General features: G+C 43.4%; 1 protein-coding gene across 1 annotated transcript in view; it reads left to right on the forward strand.

The window, feature by feature from the left end:
- The window catches only part of LOC147008680 (centrosomal protein of 135 kDa-like), a 197590-nt gene that overhangs the window by 2558 nt on the left and 182786 nt on the right, over positions 1 to 12246 (forward strand). The window contains exon 2 of the mRNA XM_085864556.1: positions 2799 to 2921. Within this exon, the coding sequence (XP_085720682.1) occupies positions 2809 to 2921 (113 nt within the window). The 5' untranslated portion in view covers positions 2799 to 2808. The remainder of the gene's footprint in view (positions 1 to 2798; positions 2922 to 12246) is intronic.

Raw genomic sequence — 12246 nt, forward strand, 5'->3', positions numbered from 1 at the left:
CTGCAGTACGCAAGCAGTCCACCAGCATCCCCTTCTGAGTGAAACTGCCTAAATCTAAAACCACTGCTCACCTGCACTCATTTCTTCCTTTCTTTTCCCACCTGTGGAATTTCCTTCCACACTCTCTTCCATCTCATTCTTCCCAACCGGTCTTCAAGATGGCTGTTCACCACCATCTCAGGTCATGTCCCAACCAAAGCCATGATCGTTTTCTACACCTGTTAAACCACCACCACCCTTCCTAAAATGTTGTTGACGTATACATTTCGTCCCCCATTGTGTTCTCCCCTAATTCTCATCGTTGCCTGCATCCCTTGTTTGTCCGTCTCCATCTACCTTCTCCCTCTGCCCTGCTATTAGCATTTCCCCTTTCTCCTGTTGTTCACTTTGCTATGTTGTTTCCTGGCCTGTTCTGTGTCCTAGCTCTTCGACAAGCCGAGACCATGTATAAAAAAGGCAAGAATGGCACCGCTTTGTGGAGCTGAGGTAGGCCAACAGGTGGCATGGCTTAGGTGAAGATTTGGGGTGAGCCAGCATTTTCATGGCTTGTTTAAGGGGTTGAGATGAGCCAGCAGTTTAATGGCTTGTTCAAGGGGTGGAGATGAGCCACACAGCCAGCATTGGCACGACTTGGTTCAGGGGTTGAGGTGAGCCAGCAGTGGAATAGCTTTGTTTTCGAGTTGAGGTCAGTCAGCCAACACTGGATTGGTTAGGAACCCCAAAAAATTGGGCTCAGATGTCTTCTTTCCAAAACCTTTTTGACATGGTTGCCTGCTCAGTGTGAAATGCCTGTATTTTATTTCCTATAACAAATGACATAGAATGAGAAACTTATTTTCCAGACATATCAACAATTAATCAGGCAGTATGTACTGTACCATGTAATTTTGTGATCACCTAGACCTTTTATGAGAAAGGTTACCAGCAAGACCTTTTGGCATTTCTGGGTAAGTTCATTTAATTTTTGTACAGCTTGTGGCTGTTGGTTTTCCTCATTGCTGGGTGGGTGGCTGTGCTGCTGATGCAGTGCCTGGGTGTGCTCTGGCTTTCATAAGGAATTAGCCACTGTGGCTAATCCAGGTTTAAAATGAGTAGCCACAGGAGAAAGGAAATAGCCACATATTTTATTCAAAAGTTTTTTTTTAGCAATATGAAATAATAAGTTAATTTTAAGGCGGATGTGTGAGTTTGATGGGTGAGGTTGGTTGGATGAGTGAGTTGGATCGTTCAGATTGGTTGGATGAGTGAGTTTGACGTGTGAGATTGGTTGAATGAACGACCATCAAGGGAGGTGGTGGTAGTGGTGATGGTGTGTGTGTGTGGGGGTATGGTCGTTGTGCCTTTAGTAGGTGGTAGTGGGGGATGGGGGTGGTTGTGGACCAGGATTGGACCAACCTCATGCCAGTCAAACTCACTCATCCAACCAATCTCACCCATCAACTTCACTCATCCAACCAACCAAAGTCACCCATCAAACTCACTCATCCAAACAAACTCTCTCATCCAAACAAACTCGTCCTACTACAGGTACTACTACTGATTGTGTCAAAACTCACCTGGCAACCACTGATCCAACGAAGCATGTAGCGCCGAGTAGCGCTGAATCATGCCGAATCATTCCGGAAAAAAAACAAAACATTTTTTTTCAAAAGAATTAAAATAAAATTTTGAGACTAGAATCATGGGAATCATGCGTAATTTCAGTCGATTTTTTTTGACGAGAAACAGTTTTAAACTACTAAAGTTAGTATATATAAGCTTGTACGAAATGACGCGTGATTCCCTTAATCAAAAGATACAAAATGGTGGCCGTCTCGGCTGTCTCAACTGAGGTTGAATTCTGTGCTAAAATCACCCAAAATTCGTCAAAAACTGGTTAAAAAAAAAAAAACCCACTAAAACATGGATTAGCCACAGTGGCTCATGGGTGGTTTAAAATATTCGCCACAGGTAAGGGGGATTCGCCCTGTGGCGACGTGGCGAGCGGCAGCGCACACCCAGAGTGCCCCATGCTGGTTATGGAAGGAATTTGAAATTTGTACGTGTGCCCGTGAATACCTGCCTACTCTTCACAAAGGACACCTCGGTATCTTTAACGTCCACCGCCGAATGCCGGCAGATGGGATTCCCGTTTAACGTCCATCCGAGGGACGGCGCACACATTGATGAATCACCCTGCCTGTGAAATATCAGGCTGACAGTTCATAGCTGGGAAGAGATTGAAGCCCAGGCTGGACAACTTTGAGGTGAGTGTGCGCACCTCGAGGCCATGCTTTTAGACCTACTGGTAAGTGGAATAATACACTATTGTTAAGTTGAAGAATATGCTGATGGTGTGAATTGTGATTTACGAATGCTCGTGTTGATTGTTATAAAATAAGCTTCCGTATGTTTGTTCCTGCCAGTGCACTTTTGTTTCCCAAGAAACGTTCAAAAGTTTTTGATTGGCTGAAATAACAGTTGTGGTCTTTGCAGTGATTTGCTAAGTAGGAAGAATTTTTTTTTTGAATACTAAGTTGACCTCTTGCAATTGGACATGTCATTGATCTTTGGGATTAATGTTGAGACAGGTTGGTAGATGCTGCATATATGCCGAGGATGTTGGGAGACATCGGTACATATTTTGTGTGCATTGTAAAGACAAGCCATTGAGTTTCATCAGGATATGGATTTTATCCTGAGGAACGGGTTCATGCGTTCACTTTAACCAAGGCAGCAGAAGAGTTAGACATTGAAGCATGCAATTAAGTCATTTTACCACTGTACTATTAAATATCCTGACTTTGTTTCTGGAACAGCATTTTTGAGATGGCATCGGCAGTTGAGCTGAGGTTTTTGGTGTTGCGAAAAGAGCTTCACAAGCTAGGATTCAAAGAGCCATTGGGATTGGAATCTGTCCCATTGGTGGAGAAGCTGTGCAGGTATGTGTTGGTTAAGGATAAGGGTTGGTTAAACGTAGCAAAGTTTTGAAGAGGTAGTATGTATGGTAGATATTTATTGTTGAACAAAACATGTCTGGTTGTGCAGAACAGTCTTATCTGGTATGATGCCTAATAAAAAAGTACTGAGTTTCCGGTAGCAACGACCGACCCCAAAAAATCCTGCAGACCCCAATTTTTTTTTCTTTGCACACAAGTGATTTTGGTTGGAGTGCTGGCTTCTGGGTAGCCATCTTATGTCCGTCGTGAAGCGATCAGCATGGCATGACTCTGTGCCATTGTTAACTGCTGTGGTCTTAAACAAAGAAAATCAGTGGCGGTTTATTTCAGTTGAGGCCTAAACATTAACCCCACCCAAATCGCTCCTCCTTACAATTTTCCAGTTTTCCCTCTTTGGAGTTTCCTTCTGTATCCATTTTGTCCACCCCACCCATGCGTGTTTTGCGTCCTGTTTTTAGCTCGCCTGTTCGAATAACAGAGAGCTATAGCGATACCCCCGGCATGAGCGTCAGCCTGCGCGTGGAAATGTTAAAGTTTTTGGTGCAAGTTATTTTTTCCTTTCTAATGTTTTTATCTACCACACTTTTTTATACGCCCGATATATATATATATATATATATATATATATATATATATATATATATATATATATATATATATATATATATATATATATATATATATATATATATATATATATATCGGGGCGTATTATGTGATACCGGTCGTCCGTCTGTCTGTCTGTCTGTCTGTCAGACTGAGTGCGTCCGTCCGTTCCTGTCCGCACTCTAACTCCCAAAGTTTTCAACTTTCACATTTCATATTTGGTACATGGGTATAGACTGTGGAGACGGTGTGTCGTGACATACGTTCATCATCTGAAGTGGTTGCTGTTTCCGTCCGTTCCTGTCCGCACTCTAACTCCCAAAGTTTTCAACTTTCACATTTCATATTTGGTACATAGGTACAGACTGTGGAGACGGTGTGCTGTGACGTACGTTCGTCATCTAAAGTTGCCATGGCAACCAGGATGCTGTTTTCCATCCGTTCCTGTCCGCACTCTAACTCCCAAAGTTTTCAACTTTCACGTTTCATATTTGGTACATAGGTACAGACTGTGGAGACGGTGTGCCATGACATACGTTCGTCATCTAAACTGGTTGCCATGGCAACGAGGATGCTGTTTTCCATGTAGTAGCACAATTCTGTATATACCTTCTTGTTCGGGCATATGTTGTGCTCACTTGTGCTCTTGTTACTGATTACAATATACAAATACATATATTGCTTTAAAATTATTTGGATCAGACTTCACTGCAATGCTTTATAAAAAATATTAATTATTAGACTAGTCTTTTAAAAACGATAAATGTTTAAACAGGCGAGCATTGGGTGGCTTTGACACCAACTCTGGTTGTCTTATGTCCTGATCCGTTCACTGTCCTAGCTCTTCCATGAGCGTCGACTTTTGGATACCAAAAAAAGCAAAAAAGTTTTATCGACATATTAAAGACATTACACAACCCACCAGCTGACTCATCATTGGTGTCTTGCTCAATGTTGGAAAATGGACCCTGGATAGACATTCCCAAAGTAATGGTGCTGTGCAGACATTTGGTGTTCGTTTTGTTCACTTAAAGTGCCGATGTCTTTATCAAGAGATTCAAGATGTCAGACAGATTCTGGTCTGCATTTGACATACTTACGTCTTGTAAAAAACAGCTACCACCAAAAAAAACAAATAGTATCGTTACGTTTGTGGGAAGAGGGGTGTGGTGGGGTCTGGGTTAGATATGAGCTGAGAGCAAATAGGAATGTATAGAGTAGCATGGTCCGTGTACGGGTACTTAGCCAATCTTGATGTAATAAGTAGGGGCACATCAGCTGAAAGGAATGTTTTGTTTGAATGTGCACCATGCAGGAGGTGGTGCGTGGTAATAATTAGTTAGGGATTATGGTTGAGGAAATTCTGTATAAACCCCTATGTAAACCTCTACCGGGGCACTAGGAGACTTGCTAAGAGAGTAAGAGAGGGGCAGAGCGTTGCCTGGTGAGAAGAGGGAGGAGCGAACAAGAGAGCAGTTGGTCAGAGGAGAAAGGAGAATATGACGAAAAAGGAGGACTGTAAAAGTCTGAGGAGAACGGGGAACTGAGGAGTGTTGTGGAGGTCGTCCTGCCTGCCGTTCTTCGCCCTGTGCCAATTTTGTCTACCTGCTGCTTCGTCTCCCCATCTTCTGCTCACCTCATTATTGCCTACTCATCCTGCCTGTCCATGGCTCCTTCGACATCCCCACCACCCAGAGCTGTGTCCCCGGGTTTTGTCCCTTTCCTATCTGTGATTGACTGAGTCTGGAGTAAGGAGCATTAAATTTCTTTAGATTTGCTCTTACCTTATTGTATATAATTATTTATTATCGATTCGGTGTTCCCCCTTTATTCCCGAATTTATTGATTGTAGTTTGGGAATAAACCCGTTGGTTTTAAAAGAGCTGAGGTTCTCGTGTCTCTCCTCACTTCTCGCGTGTGCAAATCCGCCATTAATTGAACGCCTTCTGAGGGAGTTAAAGCCAGTTCGGCATATCCATCCAGCGTCGGTCGTAATCGACCTGGACACGGCAGTATGTTGTGAAGAAGAAGATTAAGAAGAATAAGCTGTCGTGAACTTAGATCTAAATTTGAATCAAAGTATACATATTTGTCCTTAATATTTTTAAATACAGAACTGAATTTATAGAACATTATTTTAACCCTTTGAACCCTAGCGGCCGTTTTACCAGCCGCTATTCAAACCTCCATATAGCTTAGCGGCTGGATTTTTCTCCAGGGAGCCCAGGGTGGGGGAGCCGAAAGTCCAAGGAGCTCAGGGTTCAAAGGGTTAAACCATTTTTGTTCCAAAGTAAGAAAAGTTGCAAGAACTTATCATTTTCTTTGTCTTGTGTGTGCCTTATCGAGAGTGCTGTACTTTGTTGGGGGAGGGGTGTACAAGGCCTTGGATAAGCCTGTTTATACCCTGCAACCAATGTACAAATTTTATTATACTAGTACACCTGCTCACTGCGGAAGTGGCAGGAAGGGTCATGTTACTATCCTCTCTGGGGTATATACGTTATCGTCGATCTTGGCTCAGATCCGTTCGTCTGTGGGATACCTGAGAGGCACAAAATGCCTCAAGAACGTCGGGGATGAGTTCAGTTACCAAGTTTCTTGGAGAACACTCACCAAGTGGCTTAAGCACTCGAGCAAGCACTCTTTTGAAATACGTTGATAAGGAACGGCTGGTTTGGCAAGCGCTAACGAGGCGCACTTTAACTGAACACACCCCAGGTTTATTCCCTTTCAGTTTGTTGTTAAACAGCAGTAGTGACTGTTGAAATCGGAAATCATACTTGTTTGTGGCTTATAATTTTTTTTAACTTCTGGTGGGGGTGTTTTAAATCTTTATCTTTTTACCAGTCCGGAAATCTTTGTTCTTCGTATTTTTGCAGGTTCTGTGTAATGTCCTCTGGTACGTCAGAGGAATGGCGTGCTGCCCATTCACTGAAAACCAACAACCAACATAATTTAACCATCCACTCTGCTTCACTGAAAAGGAATGATTTACTGCCAATTCCTCCAAAATTTTCTTAATTCAAGAGATTTAATGGCACCAAAGGGAAGAGGACAAACCCCAACAGATGTCCATTACCACACTCAAACGTCAGGCAGAGGTGTTGCACAGCCTTTCCTCAAGACCAACTGTATTCACCCCACAGTGGCTTGTAATCCATGGTGCCATTAACTATCTTGGAAACCGTCTTGATTCCTACAGCTCTTACCGGAATACTCAGCTGGAACTTCAAACAAAAATGGCAAAAAATAGACCACCCAACCAGAAATGTATTGAAGCACATCACAGTTGACCACCACGGATCTGTAACATTTGAGGTAGCAGAGAGATACTTGTTGCTGCTATCAACGATGCTGGCTTACAAAAGCCAGTTTCATTCAAAGAAAGCAAATGCCTACAATCTCCATTCATGTCAGGTCTACAACAATATAGATTTGTTGATAAGGGGTTGAGGTTGCAGCTGTCAGTTCCAATCTTTTTCAATATGCTCCGGAGGGACTCGTATAACTGTTGTATTCTTAGTTATTGTGCGAGAGACTCTGAAGAAGAAGATACTCACCGGAACTGCTCGAGTAATGTCCAAATTTTTATTTTTTAACACTAAATTCAAATCTCCATTTACATGGCCGAGATAACGCCAAGTCTTCCTCTGTTCCACACCCACATGATGAAGAAAATCTTCAAAGAGAGGTTTGAAAATGTTGCTGGCATATCCCCTGTCATTGTTGACTTTCTGGATAAAGAACTATCGATGGATTCTTCACCTTGCAAATCACCCACAAACACAACGAAGGCGAAGATTGATATTTCCTGGCGAAGAAGGTCTTCTGCCAGACCTCCAAAAACTCATTGCTGAGCATCCAACTGGCCACTTTGAAATATTCTGGGATCAACTTGGTCGTGTGATGGAGCAGGTTACAGCTGCTGACAAACGGTGCCATGATGTTGCCCATATGTCGGAATGGATTAAAAAAAAAAGACCTTATTCAGCGAGCGAAGGATCAATGCCCGGAAGACACGCCAGTCCCATCCTCAGCACTTGTCTCTTGCCCTTCTGACAAGGTCTCAGTCTGACTGACTGACATCATCCGTCCATGACTGATCAAAAATGACTATCAAATGACTATCAAAAAAAAATGACTGATCATGACTGACTGACATGTCCACATACATTTGTGTGTGATATTTCAAAAAACGTTGAACATTCAGCTTTGATATTGCAGATATCTATTCATCATGACATTATCTTAACCTGATTAAATCACAGCTGTGATTAGCTGAATTCTGTTGTGATGGCAACCATCTCGGTAATTTGGCTTGTGTGCTCTATATTTCAAAAATTGTTCAAGGTTTATCTTTCATATTACACAGATCTATTCCTCATACCACCCAAAAAGCGGGGGACCGAGAATATCAGCTCCTTGTTTGTATCCAGTTTACCCCAAGAAATCCATATATCCATGCAGCCCTGAACTTCACTTCACATTTTGAAGGACCTACAGTGCAAGATACAGAGATGACAACTTTGTGGACAGCATCCAGATGACCACTACTGTGTAGCTTTGCTGAAGTACATTAAGCACATGTCAATTTGTCTGAGTGAATTGGGCCTATTCTGCAGTTGTGATGATAAAGCCAAAATCCCACTCAGGGAGCCAGATTTCTTGGCACCGAAAACACCACTGTTGCTGCTCTGGACAGTGACGTTCATCATAATGGAAGATTAACTGCATTTGTTTACCTCTAGGTAGACCTCACGACAGATATCAGCAAGTCATTTTGGCGGGGGGAAGTTGTTACTTTAAATGATGCGGTCTTCCAAGCTTCCAATCCATTTTGACATGTTGCTATTGAACATCAGATTAGTACTTTGGAAGCTCCTCCTAAAATATTCCTGAAATTTTCAGATGGTGGGACTGAACAAAGGAACATACTCGAGGCTGTCAAATGTTCCCTTATCTACCTGTTCAAGAAACTATACCGAGACATGATCATAACAGCAAGATGTGCACCTGGTCACCTGAGGCTAAGTCTGCTCTTTCTTAGTTGGTATAAATAGTTTGAGTATTTCTTGGGTGTGTGTGTTTAACCATTTAAGCTTTTGTCATCAAACTTTCAACAAACTTTTATTATGAGCGTATGGAGAAGACTCATTATTAATTGCGTCAAAATGGCAAAGGAATAGTGAGTACAAATAGTCCTTATCAGCCGACTGCTGCTGCGCTGCTTGAGATGGCCGTTTTTGTTTTTTTTTCTCGTTATTGCTTTCGTGTTTATTTATTTATTTATCAATTGAGCTTCATTGTGTCTGTCCAGGCCATAGCTTTGTTTTTACCATTTGAGCTTTTGTCATTCGATTTTTCAAGAAAACTTTTATGATGAGAAAATGAAGAATAATAGTGAATATAGTTTACAATTTTTTTATATTTTTTTAATCCGTTGTTTTCATCAAGTTTTGTTTTAATACAGAGTGGACACAGATGTGCTTTTCATTTTGGGATGCTTTCCTCTTGTTGCTGTGTTTCACTCTTCTTTTATGCAGCCTGTTCATACCCCACTGCTGCTAGCCTTGTTCTCTTGTGTACTCTACAGCCGAATACTGTTCTCCTGTGTGGGCAGAGAAAAGCCACAGAAAACATTTGGACACTCTCCTCAAAATACTGATGCAGATCATCAGCGGTACACTGAATTCATCACCCGTGCAGTGGCTCCCAGTCCTGTTTAACATCCCACCCCTGATGTATGTGCTGGAAGGCAAGAATGCTGAGAGAGTTTGACTGCGTCAAAGCCAACCCAGGGCTTCCATTCCATGAAGACCTGCACAATCTGCCAAATATGCGAATCAAGTCCCACAAACCTTTCTGGGGCTCTGAAAATATTTTGAGTGATGCAGGGTTTAACACAAAGGACAAGTAGCACAATCTCTGGACAGGCAACAACATTGCTACCAAAGAACTAGTGAGTGAACCAACAAAAAAGCCTCCAGGTTTCGACCTCCTGCGGAAACAGTGGTCTGCACTCAACAGGATCCATGCTCTCCATGCAAGGACATCACACCACCTCCACAAATAGAGTTTCAAAGAGAGACCAGCATGCGACTGGTCGCCCAGATCAGACTATTCATCGCATTGTGAATGAGTGTCGCCTACAAAAATTTGGTGAAGGACTTCGGGCAATCCACCTTACAACAGACAGTTCTGTGACTTGGCTGTCCAACTTAGACTTAGATCTGTGAGCTGTAATTTGTCATATGCAAGATTAGATTAGACCCCCATGTGTGTGTCTCACTCTCACTCTCACCCACTCACTCTCTCACTCTCTCACTCTCTCACTCTCTCACTCTCTCACTCTCTCACTCTCTCACTCTCTCACTCTCTCACTCTCTCACTCTCTCACTCTCTCACTCTCTCACTCTCTCACACTCTCTCACTCTCACACTCACTCACTCACTCTCTCACTCTCTCTTTCACTTCTACTCTGCTGTTGGTGTGTTTAGTTTTGTATCCAAGGTCAAGGCTAGTGGCAGAGCTCGAAAAAAACGCTGAACAGATTAGGTTGCAACATAACAAAATGAACAGTGGAACAAGGGGAGGGGGGGAGAATACAAACAACAGGGTTGAAGGATAACATGGAGGGAGACTTAGACAAGTAAGTGAAGTGGGGAGGAAAGAGGAGTCAGGGAGGATGCATGCAGTGGACAAGATGGATACAGAAGCAGACTCTCAGGAAGGAAAAACTGGAAATATGGAAGGATGTGGGCTTGGGGTTGGGAGGAGAGTGTTGACAGGGGTAGAAAAGATCATAGTTTTGGATAGGGGATGATTTGAGATTGTGGTGAACAGCTGTCTTGAAGAGCTGGAGTTTCCCTTTTCCATTTTATCCCCTTCCCTTCTGTTCTTTCTCTTTCATGAGTTTCAATCATTAATACTGTTACGGTTGTGCGGGTATATGAAGGAATTTCATAGGAAAGTTAGGATCGTATGGAGTTGTTTGGTCTGTGAACATGTAGGAGACATCTCTATGTAATTTAAGTAGGGAAACTGTGAACTTAAATGTTACTTGTCACAACACGGGGGGGGGTGTTAATTATATTGGGATTAAGGATAAGTTCCCCCAGTATGTAATTGCCTCCTGTGACCTATTCCTACGTTTTTGCATTTACAAGCCAGCCATGAAGGAATTGCGTTTTTATAACAAGTGAGCTCGGCATGTCGAGCAGACAGAAGCCCTGCTTTCCTGGGTTTCATGCCAGTAAGCCACACCCAGAGGTGGAATAAGGGTGATGTTCGCAGTAGTAGTTGTGAGAGGAACGTGGCTGGGACGGAGGATCTTGCTTTGCTCTCCTCTCGGCACGACAAAATGGCTGTGTGATTCTCGTGTCGTGCTGTGAATTGGCTCACATTCTGAGCAAGATGCTGGCCTTTGACTTTTGGCTAAATCGTGAGACGGACCTCGAAGCCTCATGTATGTCACCAAAGGGAGCGGCACCATTATGCAGATAGCGTATCGGCAAGCATGATCGACGAGGAAGCCACACGGCGGTCTGTGAGCCTTGGCGTTGAATACCGCTCACGAATTACCTCACATACGTTTCCCGCTGCGAGAGAGCGGCTCGGCACCATTTTGGGCGTGTCTTACCTGTGCAGGACGAAGTGCCTCGATTCCAAAGTTCCATAAAGACCATCTCTGAACCAAGCGAATTGCCAGAATAAAGGGTGGATTTGCTTTTCATTTGTTCGTTTTCCCATCATCTGTATTTACGTCTGTGTGTAGAGGCGCCTCCACTTAGACTTTCGTTTACTTCACGTATTATTACATTCTGAATTATTGTCCCTTGTAAATATTTGTCTATTTTCATTAAATTCGTGTTTATTTCAAGTTCAAATAATTGGCCTCTCTCAAATACAAATTGGTTTAGACCTTATTGTGGCCCTAATGGATCGATTTGGGAGAAAGCAGAGTAAGCGGGTGAAAACCCAGGTTGCCATCCGTAGAAAGTGACCTGACGAGTCAGTAACAGTTTGGCACAAGACATTTGCTGCTCCATGAGGATCGCACCCTGACCTGGACTTCCCTGCTCAAGACAGCATGGCACTGGATTGGTTCAGACCATCCCAGACCAGGACCTGAGGGCCCAGGTGGTGGTGTGGTGACTGGCTACCTTGTATGAGGCACCTGCACTGGAGGGAGGGGGGGGTTCGAGCATCCACCAATAACTATATGGGAAGTGGAGCCCTCAGGCCCGGAAATGTCAATGGGGATAGAAGAGGTGAACCGGGAACCAAACGGTGGTCGACATGGTGCGTGCTCTCTGCTATGAGCAGAGGATGGGAGCTGGTGTACACAGAGGGGTACCAATGGTGAGATCTGGTGAGTCTAAGATAGGACCACCAATTAGGCCTGTAACAGGGGGTTACACAGAGTACCAATAGAGCATGTCTTCTCAAAGACAGTGCTTTAATTGCCAACTAGTGGGCCATTGGAAGTAGGACTGTCTGTCCTCTTACAGGGAGTGACCCCAGCTCCCTAGAATCTAGGCTTTAGAGGCTCTAGATCGTCGAATACACCAGCAAACCTACCAATAGGTAAACGGATGACTACACACCATCACCAGAATCAGGGAAACTAAAAGGTTCCAGGCACACAAGGTCGTTCTCAGCAATAGTGGATGGACGTGAGCCCTCATTTCCGCAACAGATT

The sequence above is a fragment of the Eptatretus burgeri genome, chromosome 18 (assembly GCF_056783735.1).
Source record: "Eptatretus burgeri isolate ZD-2024b chromosome 18, Ebu_testis_v1, whole genome shotgun sequence".
Lineage (NCBI taxonomy): Eukaryota > Metazoa > Chordata > Myxini > Myxiniformes > Myxinidae > Eptatretus > Eptatretus burgeri.